The 19,813-nt window shown below is 41.4% G+C and overlaps 1 protein-coding gene across 2 annotated transcripts in view; it reads left to right on the top strand.

Annotated features, from left to right (window-relative positions):
* The window catches only part of LOC128689802 (dimethyladenosine transferase), a 60,304-nt gene that overhangs the window by 23,646 nt on the left and 16,845 nt on the right, over positions 1-19,813 (top strand). For both annotated transcript variants that reach the window (XM_070087484.1, XM_053778280.2), the window contains exon 4: positions 13,510-13,716. In XM_070087484.1, coding sequence (XP_069943585.1) covers positions 13,510-13,716 — 207 coding nt within the window. The remainder of the gene's footprint in view (positions 1-13,509; positions 13,717-19,813) is intronic.

Raw genomic sequence — 19,813 nt, 5'->3', positions numbered from 1 at the left:
CCTATCTAACACGCTCATGCACGCTTGCTGGAAGTCCAAGCCCCTCGCCCACAAAACCTCCTTTACCCCCTCTTTCCAACCCTTTCGAGGACGACCCCTACCCCTCTTTCCTTCCATTCTCTCTAAATGACCAAACCACCTCAACAACCCCTCTTCTGCCCTCTGACTAATGCTTTTATTAACTCCACACCTCCTAATTTCCACACTCCGAATTTTCTGCATAATATTTACACCACACATTGCCCTTAGACAGGACATCTCCACTGCCTCCAACCGTCTCCTCGCTGCTGCATTTACCACCCAAGCTTCACATCCATATAAGAGTGTTGGTACTACTATACTTTCATACATTCCCTTCTTTGCCTCCATAGATAACGTTTTTTGACTCCACATATACCTCAACGCACCACTCACCTTTTTTCCCTCATCAATTCTATGATTAACCTCATCCTTCATAAATCCATCCACCGACACGTCAACTCCCAAGTATCTGAAAACATTCACTTCTTCCATACTCCTCCTCCCCAATTTGATATCCAATTTTTCTTTATCTAAATCATTTGATACCCTCATCACCTTACTCTTTTCTATGTTCACTTTCAACTTTCTACCTATACACACATTCTCAAACTCATCCACTAACCTTTGCAATTTTTCTTTAGAATCTCCCATAAGCACAGTATCATCAGCAAAAAGTAACTGTGTCAATTCCCATTTTGAATTTGATTCCCCATAATTTAATCCCACCCCTCTCCCGAACACCCTAGCATTTACTTCTTTTACAACCCCATCTATAAATATATTAAACAACCATGGTGACATTACACATCCCTGTCTAAGACCTACTTTTACCGGGAAGTATTCTCCCTCTCTTCTACACACCCTAACCTGAGCCTCACTATCCTCATAAAAGCTCTTTACAGCATTTAGTAACTTACCACCTATTCCATAAACTTGCAACATCTGCCACATTGCTCCTCTATCCACTCTATCATATGCCTTTTCTAAATCCATAAATGCAATAAAAACTTCCCTACCTTTATCTAAATATTGTTCACATATATGCTTCAATGTAAACACTTGATCTACACATCCCCTACCCACTCTGAAGCCTCCTCGCTCATCCGCAATTCTACATTCTGTCTTACCTCTAATTCTTTCAATTATAACCCTACCGTATACTTTTCCTGGTATACTCAGTAAACTTATTCCTCTATAATTTTTACAATCTCTTTTGTCCCCTTTCCCTTTATATAAAGGGACTATACATGCTCTCTGCCAATCCCAAGGTACTTTCCCCTCATTCATACATTTATTAAACAAAAGTACCAACCACTCCAACACTATATCCCCCCCTGCTTTTAACATTTCTGTCATGATCCCATCAGTTCCAGCTGCTTTACCCCCTTTCATTCTACGTAATGCCTCGCGTACCTCCCCCACACTTACATTCTGCTCTTCTTCACTCCTAAAAGATGGTATACCTCCCTGGCCAGTGCATGAAATTACCGCCTCCCTTTCTTCCTCAACATTTAAAAGTTCCTCAAAATATTCTCGCCATCTACCTAATACCTCCCTCTCCCCATCTACTAACTCCCCTACTCTGTTTTTAACGGACAAATCCATACTTTCCCTAGGCTTTCTTAACTTGTTTAACTCACTCCAAAATTTTTTCTTATTTTCATTAAAATTTCTTGACAGTGCCTCTCCCACTCTTTCATCTGCTCTCCTTTTGCACTCTCTCACCACTCTCTTCACCTTTCTTTTACTCTCCATATACTCTGCTCTTCTTAAAACACTTCTGCTTTGTAAAAACCTCTCGTAAGCTACCTTTTTCTCTTTGGATCCCTCAGATTGCTTAGGCACAACAGACTTATATCTGCTATGCTCTTTAGGGTAGTTATTATGAGCACACGCATATATATCAGCAGCTTGTGCCATTTCCGCAGCCGTATGAATGTTTCTTTAATGAATATTCGTAAATCAGAGTTTACGGAAGAAAGGAATTGATCTCTTACCATCAGGTCTCGTAAAGATTCGAAACCGTGGTCAACCTCAGCACTATCAATCCACGAATCAAATAATCTGAAAAGTGTTGTTAAGAATTGCATATAATTTTGATTTGGAGTTATTTTAATGTGTCTAAACTCCAACCTGTAATGATGAGTGGTTTTCTTGAAAGCCTGAAGTATAGCTTTCTTCAGCAGGCTATAACTAGAAATAACATCAGAGGGTAGGGTGGAATAAACATTTAATGCTGAACCTGACAGTAGTAAGCCAAGCCTAGTAGCCCAAGAATCTGATGGCCAGTCACAGAGAGTAGCAGTACTCTCGAATCTAGCAATATATGCCGAGATGTCTTCTTGTTCTGAAAAAGGTGGAAACTGTGGCATCCTAATATTAGGTTCTTGGGAAGGGTATTCTAGTACCCCTTCATCTATTTTCTGCTTAGATAGTTCTATCTTCTGGCTTCTAATTCCAACCTTAACTTTTCCAGCTCCCTCTGCTTAGCCTGTTCTTCAATTTCCTTCATTTTGAAGGCTACCTCTCTCGCTTGAACTCTATCTTCTCTAGCTATCCTATCCTGTTCTTGTTTCTCCTCCTGAGCTAGTCTTTCCTGTTTCTTTTTCTCTTCACAAGCTAGTCTTTTTTTCTTCTTGAGCTAGTCTTTCCTTTTCCTTTTTCTCCTCTCGAGCTAGTCTTTCCTGCTCTTCTTTCTTTTCAATAGCCATTTTAGCAGTAATATAACTATCAAGGCTCTGTCCAGTAAATCCCATTTCCTTTCCAGCTTTCAACCAGAAATCCAAGGAATCCATCTTGTAAAAAAGAAATATTATGCACCAAACTTGACCCGTCTGAACTAATAAACTAACAGGAACGTCTGTTACAAAAGAGGGACACAGTCCGCACACTTTAAACTTCCCAAAAAAGAAAATGAACTAAATATTTCTCCCTGGAAGAATACGCTTGTGGGCTCAATAGCCTTCACTAAGCTAAATACACACGGTTCACACAGGAGGGGTTATTATCAAAGTTCCCCAGGTCTAACAAATAGGTAAACTTCTAAACCGAACCTTAGAACCAAACAAACGGTAAGTCAACCAGACTACCAGTAATGACTTGACACCTCAACTAACTCACTCTTTTCTATCTTAAATGTTATACTCACAACCAGTTGAACCATCAGGACGATGTTGCTTCAAGAGTCGTATCCTGGCAAGGTCGCCATTGTCAGTGGAACGCCTTCCATCTGAACAAAATACTAATGGAAAAATAAATAAAAAAAAAAACGACTCTAGAAAAAATAAGGATAATGACTTTTGAGGATTTTACTTAAAATTTAAATACAGTGGACCCCCGCTTAACGAACTTTTTTCATTCCAGTAGTATGTTCAGGTGCCAGTACTGACCGAATTTTTCCCCATAAGGAATATTGTGAAGTAGATTAGTCCATTTCAGACCCCCAAACATACACGTACAAACGCACTTACGTAAATACACTTACATAATTGGTCGCATTTGGAGGTGATCGTTAAGCGGGGGTCCACTGTATAATAAAAATGGCCTCTGGTTCTGGTGCTGTAGTCGGGCAGGAGTAAGTAAGGCCCTGGACAGATCTCTGATGTTAAAGATGTAGGTTATCCTAGGCGGATGGTAACAGTCCGATGTTTTGGAATCTCCTATACCACTTGGTTGGAGCACCACAAGTAGAATAAATAAGCCATACCCTGTAGTAGTCTAATACGTAATACCTGGTAGTAGTCTAATACGTAATGTTAATAAGTCCAATTAACAAATGTCTTGCTCCTTTATCTGGCGTCTATCCTGGATGACAACGCCAGGAACAGAGCTGGTAATAAGAAAAAATAAATTGGTTACCAACGGTTATGATGATATAACATTTAAGAATGAAAAGGAGTGGTAAATGTCAAAATCATTACTGGTAACCAGCAAACAAAAGAAAGTACGAACAGTAATACTCCTGGTAGACCACCTTACCTGATCAGGAGAAGAGTGGAGGTGAAGTGACTCTCCAAACTTCCACCCACACCAGGTAAGGTCAATACTACCAGGAGTAGAAATTGAAACAAATCAGACACCAGGAACTAGAGTTTCGCCCCAGCCCGCTAGAGGGGGGGGGGTGACGTAACTTGCTAATGGTTCCTGGTTGCCTGAACAACCCTAACCTCACACCCAATTTTCCTTCACATACAGTTTCTTGAAGTTGGAAATGACCTGCTGGTCCATGGGCTGCAGGAGAGGAGTGGTATTAGGAGGCAAAAACTTGACCTTAATGAAGCTCATTCTGCAGAAAGTCGCTCTGCCACGTCTGAAAGATGGCCAGGAGCATTGTCTAATACCAGGAGGCACTTAATCCCTTCAGTGTCCAAGGCCAAAATCTGAAGTGGTGCTCCAGTGTCCAAGAAATTTTGAAAAAAAAAAAAAAAAAAAAAAAAATTATTACAGAATTAAAGAGCATATTTTTGTGAAGGTACTTACCGAGATACAGTGCCAAGAAGTTTGTCAAAAATGATGTGGTGGCGGCAACATCGACGAATTCCACATACACGCATTACATTATTTAGCGGTTTTTAAAGTTTTTTCTTTTCTTTTCCAATTTTTTTCTATTCCTACTAACATTTGGGGCCTGAGAGACCAATACTGTATATAATGTATATATATAAACTCACTGTATTGAACACAATAACAGCACTAAAGTTATAATCATATTATTGTTTACCACTGTTGTTTATTACAATAAACATGCACAAATCTTGTATAATACTAATGTTCTATTATATATTTACAATCACTGGACATGGTTTTAGAACTGATGGAGCTTGTGGAACTCCTTGAAACAAGGCACCATGCACAGAGGCACCTTACATTCCTCACACATAAACCGAGTGTCTTTGCGTCTTTGTTGCCGTCGTTTTGTTTGTGCACAGACGATGCATCTCTTCTGAGCAAATTTCTTCTGAGTTGAAGGAAGCTGTATTATGAAATGATCACCTCCCCTCCTCAAACACTTGGATATATCCAGAGTAATTCGAGGACCTTGTTGTATAGCAGGTGTTCTTACCTGGTACTTCATTATGAGTTGTCTGACAGCAGACAAACAAAATTCACCATACGGTGGTCTGTTGCCAGTCTTTATTTGGTACATATTATATGCATTGAGCATAGAAATGTCCATGAGATGGAAGAAAAGTTTCATGTACCACTTGTAACTCTTACGAACACAGTCAACAAAACCAATCTGCATGTCACATTTGTCAACCAAGCGCATGTTTTGTGTATAATCAATCACTGTCACTGGTTTTCGAATATGTTCATTAGTCACTCGATCAACTTTGCCACTGTCTTGCATTTCATTACGGTGAATGGTTGTCAACAATGTTTGTCATGCCACCGTAATGCCATGATGTCATTGGCAGTAAACACCTGCACGTCATCACCACGAGCACCTGCGTTGAGCCTGGGCATATGTTTACGATTAGAATGCACTGTGCCACACACATCTGTCTTGTTCACTCGCATGAAATCACTGAGTAATGGGCTTGTGTACCAGTTATCGGTATATTACAGAATGGACATAAATTCGTTAGAAAACATTCAGCGTAGGATGACTAAATTAATACATAGCATTAGAAATCTTCCTTATGAAGAAAGATTGAAGACTCTTAAGTTACATTCACTTGTTAGACGAAGAATGAGGGGAGACCTGATCGAAGTGTATAAGTGGAAGATAGGTGTTAATAAAGGGGATATTAATAAGGTCTTGAGGATGTCTCTCCAAGAGAGAACCCGCAGTAATGGATTTAAATTAGATAAGTTTAGATTTAGAAAGGACATAGGAAAGTATTGGTTTGGAAATAGGGTAGTAGATGAGTGGAACAGTCTACCTAGTTGGGTTATTGAGGATGGGACTTTGGGTAGTTTCAAATTTAGGTTGGATAAGTACATGAGTAGGAGGGGTTGGATTTGAGTGGGACTTTCACATCAGAGTTTATTTCTTGGGTGGCATTGAAAATTGGGTTGGGCAAATGTTTTGTTAGTGGGATGAATTGTAAAGGACCTGCCTAGTATGGGCCAACAGGCCTCCTGCAGTGTTCCTCCTTTCTTATGTTCTTATAATGTATGCCCCTTACCAAGATAAGGTGCCATCATGTTTCTCACTACGTCTCACCTGAGATACCCAATAACATCTTGGTATCTTTCAATGTTTTACTTCCCGTGTATACAACAATATCCAACACCAGGCCACTGTCACAGTCAGAGTACAAACAGTTTTATACCAAAGCGTTTCCTCTTGCTCGGTATATACTGCTTGAATGACAGTCTACCTTTGAACAAAATCAAAGACTCGTCAATTACAAGATTCTTGAATGGATAAAAGTATATGCTGAACTTTTGTTTGAGATACATGAAAACATTTCTAATCTTGTATAACCTGTCACTTCTGTCAGGCCTGGTTTTGTCAGAGAAGTGCAACATACTTAAGAGTAAGATAAACCTGTTCACTGGTATGATTTCACTGAAGACCGGGGTAGAAATTAGCCGATCTGTGGACCAGTATGCTTTTATATTATGCTTATAGACATGAGGCATAAGCATTATTGTTGCAAAAAGCAAATACATTTCTGCAACAGTTGTCTCTTTCCACCTGTGTAGTCTTGACTGTGGTGATATGATCGTATTTGCCATGGTGTACTCAAAATACTTATTACTTTCCCTGACAATAGTTTCCATCAATGGCTGGTCAAAGAATAATTCAAAGAATTCCAGTTCATTGGCCGTGGTTCCAAGGGGACAAGTAGGTAGAATTCCACTTTGAGAGTCATCAAAGTGGTGAGGCTTGGGAGCAAAATTGGGATTTTGCTGCCAATCCCACATACGGTTTGCTGGTGGATACTGGACATCATAGGATGGTTGTGCGGGTGGTTGTGGTGGGCTGGTGGCTGACGCTCCGCTTTGTCCTTGAACTGATGAGTCAGCAGCGTGGGTCCCAGCGTGGGCTGGTGAGTCATGCATGGCGGTGCCACTACCATCACCACTACCACCATCAACTGATGCCTGTGGTCTATCCATGCCAAGTGTAGCCACATCATCCTCACTATCACTACCTAAAACTGGTGTAGGGCCACGGGATGGACTACGGGATGTACTCCGGGATGTACTCCGTCTCCTGGGCACAGCATAGGGTACACTACCCGAGCGCATGCGGCAGCGAACATACCGACGCTTCACTGGTGAATATGATTCCTCACTATCACTACTCGAATGATAGTCGAGCGCAATAAAATCACAATCCACGTCACTTTCATCATCATTACTGAAGTCAGAGGCCTGGCCACGCGAAAATATTAGTTTTCTCTTGCACTGAGGAACAACCGACCGTGAGTCACGAGTGCCCACGCCAGAGGTAGAAGGTTGAGGATCGTCAGGGTTTTCTGCACTATTATCGATATCCTGGTCATTCTTTTCGGTCACTAACTGATCAAAGCCGTAGAATTCGTCTTCATTTCCACTTCCATCAGTGTCAGAACTATCAGATAGGAAGAGGAGAGTCCCAATTTTCCGGGGAGTGAGAGCTGACTTGCGACGAGGCATGGTGAACAAGGGTAACTGAGCCGGCGTTCCCACAGTGCTATGCGGGCGCCTAGATTTTTTGTTTATGGCGCACACCCACCACGCAGACCCGTTCTCTCACATGTAGGCCTATGAGCGCTTTCGCGCTAAATTTGATGGCGCTAGAATTTTGGCGTAGATCTACGGTTTGGACACTCAACGTGAAGCCATAGATCTACGGGACGGACCCTGAAAGGGTTAAGGTCTAATTTCTTTTCAATTAGGTAATTTTTCACAGTGGGGGCAAATGCATAGTGTAACCAGTCATAGAAAAAGTCCCTAGTGACCCATGCCTTACTGTTTGCCCTCCACAGCACACACAGATTAGCCTTGAGGACATTGTTTTTCCTGAACACTCTGGGAGTTTCAGAGTGATACACCAATAAAGGCTTCACTTTGCAATCACCACTAGCATTGGCACACATCAAAAGAGTAAGCCTGTCTTTCATAGGCTTATGTACTGGGAGTGCCTTTTCCTCCTGAGTAATGTAGGTCCTGCTTGGCATTTTCTTCCAAAACAGGCCTGTTTTGCCACAATTAAACACTTGTTCAGGTTTCAGTCCTTCACTGTCTATGTACTCCTTGAATTCCTGCACATATTTTTCAGTTGCTTTGTGGTCCGAACTGGCAGCCTCACCATGCCTTGTCACACTATGTATGCCACTACAATTCTTAAATCTCAGAAACCAACCTTTGCTGGCCTCAAATTCACTCACATCATCACTAGTTGCAGGCATTTTTCTAATTAAATAGTCATGCAACTTCCTAGCCTTTTCACATATGATCACTTGAGAGATGCTATCTCCTGCCATCTGTTTTTCGTTTATCCACACCAATAACAGTCTCTCAACATCTTCTATCACTTGTGATGTCTGTTTCGAAAACAAAGTTGCACCTTTGGCAAGAACAGCTTCCTTGATTGCTGCTTTCTTGGCCACAATAGTAGCGATGGTTGATTGGGGTTTTGTGTACAACCTGGCCAGCTCGGAGACACGCACTCCACTTTGATACTTAGCAATGATCTCTTTCTTCATATCTATAGTAATTCTCACTCTTTTTGCTGTAGGGTTGGCACTAGAAGCTTTCTTGGAGCCCATAGTGACTTATTTTGCAGGTGCAATCACTAAAAAGGCTGTGATAATATGAAATGTTCCGATTGTATGCTTGGAAGCGACCGTGGTGGCTGGCTTGTAAACACTGGCACCCACGGAACAAGTGAGGTGGGTTCGGGCCACACGTGGATGTGTCTTGAACGAATCGCATTGAGCGAGTTTTCTGGTGCTAGCCGAGGCAAAATTTTTGCATTAAAATGTATCGCTAGGCGGATTTAACGTTATGCGATGCATTCGTTAGGCTAGGGTCCACTGTATTACAGTATTGCAGTAGTCTGCATAACAGTAAATCTTCTATTTTTTGTTTGAATAAAAATTCAAAATAGAAAGCAAGAGTAATATCAGAGGGGCCTGGAGACGTGACTGATGAACAAAGAAAATGTTATTTTAGAGCCAGGAATGTCTGCATTGTTCATTCTGGACCCTATTTTGAAATTGTCATATTTTTTAATTTTCGTGAAATTGGCCAAATTACAAATTTCTGACCACGTTATTGGGTAGTTGAAATCGGTAAATAGGCAGTTTCTTGTACTCAATCTATAGAAAAAAATGGAGTTCTAAAGAAATAGCTATGAGTTTGGTCGACTGGAACAATGGAATTAGCCAAAAATAGGGTTCAAAGTGGGCAAAATCACTGATTTGTAAATATCGCCGAGGTCGCTAACTTCGCGAAAGCGTAATGCCGTTAGTTTTCCATCAAATTTCGTTTTTTTTTGGTGTCATTACAATCGGGAAAAGATTCTCTGTCATTTCATAAGTTTTTTTTTTGAAATTTTGCTACACCAGGAGACACCTCAGGATTGGGGGTTGCGACAGTCAAGGGGTTAAACAATATCAAAGATAGTTGACACAAACCCACTACCGTTATAGTAAGCTTCTCACTTAGTGATGAATTTATTTACCGACGTGGTCTTAGGAACGGAACTCCGTCGTTAATTGAAGAGGAGTGAATAAAAATTCAAAATGGAATTCATGTGTAAAGCCTGGGAACATAGCTAATAATAGATGAAATGTTGTTTTAGTACCAGGAATGCCTGCATTGTTTATTCTGGACCCTATATTAGAATTGGTATGTTTTGAAATTTCTGAACACTTTATTCTCAGTTGATAAAATGGCAAAAATTAAGACACATGTGCAACATCTGGGTATCTTTATTGTAGACGTTTCGCCATCCAGTGGCTTTATCCATGCAAATTCCAGGACATAATTTGAAGACAGTAAAACTATATACAGAAGATGAGGTAATCAGTCCCTCAGCCTTGGAGTTGGTGCGAAGAGCACCGTAGTGAAATAGCTAAGAACTGGTCAAATGGAACAATGTAATTGGCCTAAAATAGGACTCAAAGTGGGCAACATCATGGATTGCATAAATATTGCTGACAGCAAAGTTTGCAAGAGCGTAATTTATTAAATTTTCCATCAAATTTTGTACTTTTTGTTTTATTACCTCCAGAAAAAAATTCTTTACCATTTTATAAGAAAAAACACAATTTGTTTTTTTTAAATTCTTGGACATTGTGGACACTTCAGATTGAGATTAAATGAATCCCTTTTCTTCTGAAAGTTCAGTGCGGTTAAACATAAATAAAGGCTCCTTTATACCAATAGGTCATAGCGTGATCAGTGGCAGTATTTTCTAGCTAAACTGACCTGCCTCGTATTTTGGAATTACATTTATTTCATTATGATAGAGTGGATAGGGTAGCAATATGGCAGATGTTGCAAGTGTATGGAATAGGTAGTAAGTTACTAAATGCTGTAAAGAGTTTTTATAAGGATAGTGAGGCTCAGGTGAGGGTGTGTAGGAGAGAGGGAGATTACTTCTCAGGAAAAGTGGACAGGGATGTGTAATGTCACCATGGTTGTTTAACATATTTATAGATGAGGTTGTAAATGAAGTAAATGCTAGGTTGTTGGGGAGAGGGGTGGGATTAAATTATGGGGAATCAAATACAAAATGGGAGTTAACAGTTACTTTTTGCTGATGATACTGTCCTTTTGGGAGATCGCAAAGAAAAGTTGCGAAGGTTAGTGGATGAGTTTGGGAGGGTGTGTAAAGTAGAAAGTTGAAAGTGAACATAGATAAGAGTACGGTGATGAGGGTATCAAACAATTTAGATAAAGAAAAAATTGGATATCACATTGGAGGGAGGGAGTATGGAAGAAGTGAATGTTTTCAGATATTTGGGAGATGACTTGTCAGCAGATGGGTCAGCAGATGGGTTTATGAAGGATGAGGTTAACCATAGAATTGATGAAGGAAAAAAGGAGGCAGCTGGAGGCAGTGGAGATATCATTTCTGAGGGCAACATGTGGTGTAAATATTATGCAGTGTGTTCATTATGTGAAAATTGGGACGAGGTGTGGCGTTGCTAAAACTATTAGTCAGAGGGCTGAAGAGGGGTTGTTGAGGTGGTTTGGTCATTTAGAGAGAATGTAACAAAGTATAGAATGACCTGGAGGGTGTAGAAATCTGTAGGGGAAGGAAGGCAGAGTAGGGGTCATCCTCGAAAAGTTTGGAGGGAGGGGGTTGGACTTCCAGCAAGCATGCACGAGTGTGTTAGTAAATGGAGATAAATAGTTTTTGGGACCTGACAGGCTGTTGGAGTGTGAGAAGGATAATATTTTGTTAAGGAATTCAGGGAAACCAGTTAGCTGGATTTGAGTCCTGGAAATGGGAAGTACAATACCTGCACTTTGAAGGAGGGGTTTGGGATATTTGCAGTTTGGAGGGACGTCTAAGCTGTTGTGCCTCTGCAAAGATGGTAATTATATATGAGTGATGGTGAAAGTGTTGAATGACGATGAAAGTTTTTCTCTCTTTTTGGGTCACCCTGCCTCAGTGGGAAATGGCCGACGTGTTAAAAAAAATTACAGTATGTATTACCATGTCTCGTTGGTGACGTTTTTTGTGTCCCTACTTTAAAATTGTAGCATAAAACTAAAACCAGTTTGTGTATATCATTTATACCCTCTCTTGTTATTGAATGTTTAGATCACACAATTACATATATACAACCCATCCTTATTTGATATTTGTTTTCCTGTGCATTACCTGGCATCATTTTCTGTGTTTTTAATTGGTTAGTCAGAGTAAGTTACACTAACCTATGTGCTTTATGCAGAATATATCATTTACCATGGAGCTGTGCAACTGGTAAAATCTTGTAATTAACAAAAAGGCACAACATCAACTGAACAATGCACAAATAACCTGCATGTAGGAGAGGGGAGCTTGTGACAATGTTTCGGTCTGACTTGAACCATTTACTACGTCACACTAACAGAAAGGAGAGGAGGCAGTATATATTGGCCAGCAGACAGGGATGGGAGAAGGGAGGTAGTAGGAAAGGAAGTAGAGAGTTGGTGGTAGTAGTTGTAGTAGTAGTAGTTGCAGTTGTAGTTGTGGTGGTGGTGGCAGAAGTAGTAATAGAAGTAGTAGTAGTAGTAATCAGTCAAAGATTAAGAAAGAGGAACACTGCAAGGGAGCTAGGAGCCCACAAAGGGTAGGAACAAAAATACAGAGGGGAGGGAGGGGGGATAAAATAATAAAGAACCAAACACCCAAGGCAGAAGAAAGAAATCTCAAAGGAGGAAGAAAAGAGGAAAGAGGAAGAGGGAGAAGGAGAAAAAAGAATCAGGTTAAGTCATGGGTGTTCTGAAGTTTGGAGCATTTTACAATGTAATGGGAAAGGAAGTCGTCTACAGAGACAAAACCAGGGCTAAGATTCATACTAGGAAAATTGTGTATTAGGGAGGATTCAAACAGACGGCGACTGTTAAAGTTGGAAGTAGGGAAGACAGTTTTAGCAGAAGACCAGTCAATAGGATGACTGTGATTTCTGACATGACAGAAAAGAGCATTGTTGGTGTTGGCAAGCCTGGCACTACTTTTTGTGATCCCTGAGTTTGTCAGAAAGAGAATAGTCAGTTTCTCCAAAGTACTGAAGAGGACAAGAGAAACAGGAAATAGAGTAGACACCAGGAGCATCTATAGAAGGAGGAGAGGTATGAACTAGATTGGTGCGAGGAGTGTTAGTCTGGCAAAAAGTAACTTTGATGTCTAAGGAACGGAGAGAGTTGTTGAGATTAGAAAGAGTGGAAATATAGGGAAGGCAGAGGACAGGAGAGTTCACAGGAGTAGAGAGTTTGGGAGATAAGTTTAGCACGTGAGAAGGCAAAGTCTATTTCATAGGATGACTGTGAAGGCAGTTTATTTCATAGACTCTGCCTTCATAGACTCTTGCCATTTTCTTTGACAGACTCTGGGAGCACAAAAGTAGTGTTTGGCTTGCCGACACCAACAATGCTCTTTTTTGTCATGTCAGAGATCACAGTCATCCTATTGACTGGTCTTCTGCTAAAACTGTCCACCACTACCACCACCGCCGTCGCTGCTGCTGCCGTCACCCCGTCCCCTCCTCCCTAAATCCCTCCCTCCCTCCATCTCTCAACTTCCTTTCCTACTACCTCTCTTCTCCTGTCCCTATATATACTGCCTCCTCCTTTCCTTTCTGTTAGTGTGACTTTGTAAATGGTCCAAGTCGGACCAAAACGTCGTCGTAAGCTCCTCTCTCCTATTTGTGTGTTAAAATCTTCACATTTTTCACTCTTGTTGTAAGTATGGGTTGAAATACTGTATACAATAGAAATTCTAATTTCATAATTTTATTATTACTTCAATTTCCATGTCTTTAAGACATTTTGCTTTTATTTATAAGGTTTTCAATAACAAAAACAGTCTCTTCTTTATCTCCCTTACAGATTTCATCGCCATTTGTTTTCAAGTTGCTGCTTCATCGGCCAATCTTTAGGTGTGCAATACTTATGTTTCAGCAGGAATTTGCGGAACGTTTAATTGCCAAGCCTGGTGATAAGTTGTACTGCAGATTAAGTGTCAACACTCAGCTGTTGGCCAAAGTTGACCATCTCATGAAAGTTAGCAAGAACAACTTCCGACCCCCTCCTAAGGTAGAACTTGTGTATCATAATATATTTTGTACTGATTTCAATATTTTCCTTAGTCTTCCACATTCAATGGTACCTTGACTTATGAGTTTAATTTGTTCCATGACCAAGCTCATAACTCAGTTTGCTTGTACAGTGGACCCCCGACTTACGATATTAATCTGTTCCTGAGAGCACATCGTAAGACGAAATTATCGTAAGTCGAATTAATTTTCCCCATAAGAAATAATGGAAATCAAATTAATCCATTCCAGACACCCCAAAGTATGAAAAAAAAAAACATTTTTACCACAAGAAATATAAATTTTCCTACACACAAAAAGCAGGATACATGCACAAAATATATATTGTGTAATGAAGAATAAATGACATATACCTTTATTGCAGATGTGGTGATGAGTGATGGGATGGGAGAAGGGGAGATGATGGAGGTTTATTATTTTTTGGAAGGGGAATCCCCTTCCATACGGACTTTAGGTAGCAAGTCCTTTTCCGGGGTTACTTCCCTTCTTCTTTTAATGCCACAGGGTGATTTTCTTCCATAAAGGTTTGCAGTTCAACCCACTTTGCACACATTTCCTTAATCTTTGAAGAAGGCAACTTCCTCAATTTCTCTCTTCCCTTGTCTGAAGCAGTTTGCTCAGTTGTGGCCTCATGTTGTTGCAGATGCTCTTGCAGCTCATCAGTGGTTAGTTCTTCACTGTTGTCCTCCACTGACTCTTCCACATCCTCCCCACTAACCTCTGACCCCATGGACTTCCCCAATGCCACAATAGATTCCACAACTGGCATAGGCTCCTCAGGGTTAGCCCCAAACTCTTGAAAATCCCTCTCCTACACATTCTGGCCACAATTTCCTCCAAGCAGAGTTCAAGGTCCTCTTAGTCACTCCCTCCCAAGCCTTACCTATAAGGTTTACACAATTGAGGATACTAAAGTGATCTTTCCAAAACTCTCTTAGGGTCGGTCGAGTGTCTGAGGTCACTTCACAGCACTTTTGAAACATTGCTTTGGTGTACAGTTTTTTTGAAATTTGAAATGACCTGCTGGTCCATGGGCTGGAGGAGAGGAGTGGTATTAGGAGACAAGAATTTCACTTGAGTGAAGCTCAAGTCTCCCAAAATTCGCTCTGCCAAGTCTGAAGGATGACCAGGAGCATTGTCTAATACCAGGAGGCACTTAAGGCTCAATTTATTTTCCAGGAGGTAATTTTTCACAGTGGAGCCAAACACATGGTGAAACCATTCATAGAAAAAGCCCCTAGTGACCCATGCCTTACTGTTTGCCATCCACATCACACACAAATTAGCCTTGACAACATTGTTTTTCCTGAACACTCTGGGAGTTTCAGAGTGATACACGAGTAGAGGCTTCACTCTGCAATCACCACTAGTATTACTACACATTAAGGTTATCATGTCTTTCATAGGCTTGTGTCCTGGCAGTGCTTTTTCCTCCTGTGTAATGTAGGTCCTGTTTGGGATTTTCTTCCAAAACAGCCCTGTTTTGTCACAATTAACCCTTTGAGGGTTTCGGCCGTACTAGTACGTCTTACGCGTAGGGGTTTTTGATGTACTAGTACGCACAAATTCTAGCGCCGTCAAATCTCGTGGGAAAAGGCTGGTAGGCCTACATGTGAGAGAATGGGTCTAAGTGGTCGGTGTGCGTGGTAGAAAAAAAATCTGGGACCCAGTAGTGCATTGTGGGAACACCCTCTTAGTAAACAATGTCCACCATGCCTCGCGGTAAGAAGCTCCTCACTCCTCGGCGAATTGGGACACTTTTGTTCCCCAGTGACAGTTCTAATACAGATGGAAGTGCCAGTGAAGATGAGTTTCATGGTTTTGGTGAGGTTTTGACCGAAACTAATGACCATAATATCGGTAATAGTGAGGAAAACCCAGACGACCCTCAGCCTTCCACCTCTGGTGCTGGGCCATCTTATTCACGTTCAGTTGTACCAGAACCCAAGAGGAAACTTCTATTTTCCCAAATCCCAGACTCAGATGAGAGCATGGGTGATGATAGTGATAGTGAATATGAACTACAAGCTCTTCAAACTAGTTCCAGTAGTGATAGTGAAGTGCAATATTCCCCAGTGAAGCGTCAGTATATACGACGATATATGCGCTCTGGTAGTGTGCCACATGTTATTCCAAGGGGAAGGAGTGTATCTCGGAGTACATCCCGTGGCTGTACAACAGGAACAGACAGTGAAAATGACGATGATACTGTTGCAATTGGGATGGAACATGTGCGTGGTGGTAGTGGTGCCGGCGGTGAGGCACCAGCAGTGGGCCATGCTGCCACCCACGCCGCTGCGTCAGCTGATCTACAACAAAGGCCACCATCCCCCACTCACCCACCACACCAGCCTCCACAACCACAACCTCCACAACCACAACCTCCACAACCACAACCTCCACAACCACAACCACCTGTCATTGTCCAGTACCCACCAGCAGACCTCACCTGGGATTGGCAGGAAGCTGTCAATTTTGTTCCAAATGCCCACCAGTTTGATGACAGCCAAAGTGGAATACGGCCATCTTGTACTCTTGGGAACAATGCCACTGAACTGGAATGTTTCGAGTTATTCTTTGACGAACCACTGATGGAAAGTATTGTCATGGAAAGCAACACATACTACGAGTACACCATGGCAAACACATTACTTTCACCAAAATCACGTCTACACCAGTGGAAGGAGGCAACTGTGGCTGAGATGTATCTTTTCTTTGCCACAATAATGCTTATGCCACATGTGTATAAGCACAAAGTGAAATCATACTGGTCAACAGACCGCCTGATTGCAACCCCAGGTTTCAGTGATATAATGCCAGTGAATCGATTTGTGCTAATGTTACGTATGCTTCACTTCTCAGATAAAACCAGGCCTGACAGAACTGACAGGTTATATAAGATTAGGAATGTGTTTGTGTATCTGAAAGAGAAATTCAGTACGCATTTTTATCCCTTCAGGAAGCTTGTAATTGACGAGTCTTTGATTCTGTTCAAAGGAAGACTCTCTTTCAAGCAGTACATACCAAGCAAGAGGAAACGCTTTGGTATAAAGTTGTTTGTGCTTTGTGATTGTTACAGTGGTCTGGTATTGGATATTATTGTGTACACTGGAAGTTATACATTGCAAAATACCAGGAAGTTATTGGGCATCTCAGGTGATGTGGTTCGAACAATGATAGAACCATACCTTGGTAAGGGGCATATATTATATACAGATAACTGGTACACAAGCCCCTCACTCAGTGATTTTTTGCGAGTGAACATGACAGATGTGTGTGGCACAGTGCGTGCAAATCGGAAACATATGCCCAGGTTTGACGCTGGCACTCGTAGAGGTGAGGTGCAGGCGTTTGCTGCCAATGACATCATGGCATTTCGGTGGCATGACAAATGAGATGTCACACTGTTGTCATCAGTTCACCCTAATGAAATGGCAGACAGTGGCAGGCAGCATAGAGAGAGCAATGAACCCATTCTAAAACCTGCAGCTCTGATTGATTACACCTTCAACATGCATTCAGTGGACAAATGTGACATGCAGATTGGGTATGCTGATTGTGTTCGCAAGAGTTATAAGTGGTACATCAAACTGTTTTTCCATCTTCTGGACATTTCCATGCTCAATGCTTATAATGTGTATAAGATGAGGATCAGAAACAAACCACAGTACGGCGAATTCTGTTTGTCTGTCATCAGACAAATAGTATTCAAGTACCAAGGAACAGCACCTGCAATTGACCGCCCACCAAATTATCAACAACTACCTGCTCGTCTGAAGCATGGTGATCACTTCCTGGTAAAACTGCCTGCTACTGCTTTCAAGAAGAAGGCTCAGAAGAGGTGTTACGTCTGTGCACATACAAAAAAACGCCCACAACAACGCAGAGACACTCGTTTTGTGTGTGAGGAGTGTAAAACACCACTGTGCATGACACCATGTTTCAAAGAGTTCCACAGGCTGCAGAACTTCTAGAAACATTCCCTGTGACTGTATATGTGTATATAAAATATAGAAAAATAGTAATAAACAACATTTCATATCGTTTGTTTGTGTAAATATTTTCTATAAACAAAATAATGACAACAGTGTTTACGCCCTTATTGTGTAGTATTGAAAAAGAAATAACTTACAAAATAATGATCATGTTGGCCTCAGAGGCCATAAAAGTTACTCAGAAAAAGAAAAGTTGAAAAATAATTGAAAATAGTACATAAAAAAGTAAATAGAAAAATACCGGGTGACGGCAGTCGGCGATGTTACCAGATGTTCAATTTTGGCAAACTTCACGCCTCCATATCTCGGTAAGTATTGATGTTAAATTTTTTTTGTTTAGCCTATAATGTTTAGAAAAAAAAACTATTTTTTCATAAGAAAAAATATTTTTTTTTTTTTTTTGAAATTTGGCCGACCCTGAGAACGAGTTTCGGAGAGGGCCTGTCGACCCTCAAAGGGTTAAACATTTGTTGGGGTTGGAGTACGCTGAGGTCAGTGGTCACGTGTGGTCATACCTGCCTAAGCTCTTGGGAGTTAGTGTGGGCTGTTACCAAGCACCATGGCTTGTTGTAGTGTTTTAGAATCTCAGGTTCAAGTGTTGAAGAAGGAGATTCTACTTCTTCAGGAGGAAAGTAGGAGGCTGAAGCATCGCTTAGATGAGTTTGGGAGTGAGTGTGAGAAGGATTTAGCTGGTAAGGAGGAAATGGTCACCAGCAGTGATAGTGGCAGCTGCTTTAAGTGGCAAGTGGTTCACAGTTCAGGAAGAAGGAAGATGAGGAGAGTTAATAGAGAAGATGTGAAGGTAGGAAATCGATTCTCTGTTCTCCAAGATGAGTATACTTCAGTGGTTAGTGAGGTTGAAGGTACCACTGATTCCCTTGCTAATCAAGGTAAGAATATTTTAATAGTAGGCGATTCTCAGGTAAGATGTATGGACCGTGCATTTTGTAACAGAGACAGAAAGGTCAGACAGAGAGGGTGCCTTCCTGGAGCTGGTGTTGGTGACATAGTCAGCAGGTTGGATAATATTATGGCAGGTAATGGGAACAAGCCCATTATCTGTCTTAGTGCTGGGGGTAATGACATTGGGAAGGGCAGGAGAGAGGAGCTGCTGGATAAGTACAGGTCAGCCATAGAAGTAGTTAGGTCTAAGTGAGGGATCCCAGTCATATTTAGCAAAAAAAGGCACAATACCGTGACTGGAATGATACACAAATAACCCGCTCATAGAAGAGAGGAGCTTACGACGACGTTTCAGTCCGACTTGGACCATTTACAAAGTCACACTAACGAGAAGTAGAGCAGGACGGGTATATATAGGCAGGAAGAGGTAGTGGTGGTAGTAGTAGTAGTAGAAGTGGTAGTAGTAGTGGTGGAGATGGAAGGAAGAAGTAATGGGGAAGTAAGGAGGAGGCAGTCAAATAGTACATAGAAAGGGGAGCACTGCAAGGGAGCTAGGTGCCCACAGAGGGAGAGCAAGAACATAGAGGTGGGGGGAGGGGAAAATAATGAAGGAACAGAAACACAAGACAAGAAAGAAAGACAACCCAGAAGAGAAAAAAGGAAAGAGGAAAGGGGAAGAGGGAGAAGAAGAAAAAGGAGGAATCAGGTTAAGTCATGGGTGTTCTGAAGTTTGGAGCATTTTACAATGTAGTGGGAGAGGAAGGCATCTACAGAGATGAAGCCAGGACTAAGATTCATACAAGGAAAGTTGTGTAAATGGTCCAAGTCGGACCGAAACGTCGTCGAAAGCTCCTCCCTTCTATGTGCGGGTTATTTGTGCATATGTAGCATCTTGCCTAGAAAGGGAGTAGGCAATGAATGGATGTCTAGGGCAATTGGTATAAATTGCTGGCTAGACAGGTACTGCAAGGAACTTGCAATCCCATTCATTGATAACTGGGACCTATTCTATGGCAAACGTGATATGTATGCAAGGGATGGGGTTCATCTCTCTGGGGATGGAGTGGTTGCATTAGCCAATTTGATTGAGAGGGCAATTAATGACTTGTCTAGGAATTTAAACTGATAGATTATAGAGGTATGGGTGTTTGTGGGAAACAATCAGGCTGCAGCATTAGG

This window comes from Cherax quadricarinatus, chromosome 22 (assembly GCF_038502225.1).
Source record: "Cherax quadricarinatus isolate ZL_2023a chromosome 22, ASM3850222v1, whole genome shotgun sequence".
NCBI lineage: Eukaryota > Metazoa > Arthropoda > Malacostraca > Decapoda > Parastacidae > Cherax > Cherax quadricarinatus.
This window is presented reverse-complemented; position numbering and strand designations above follow the sequence as displayed.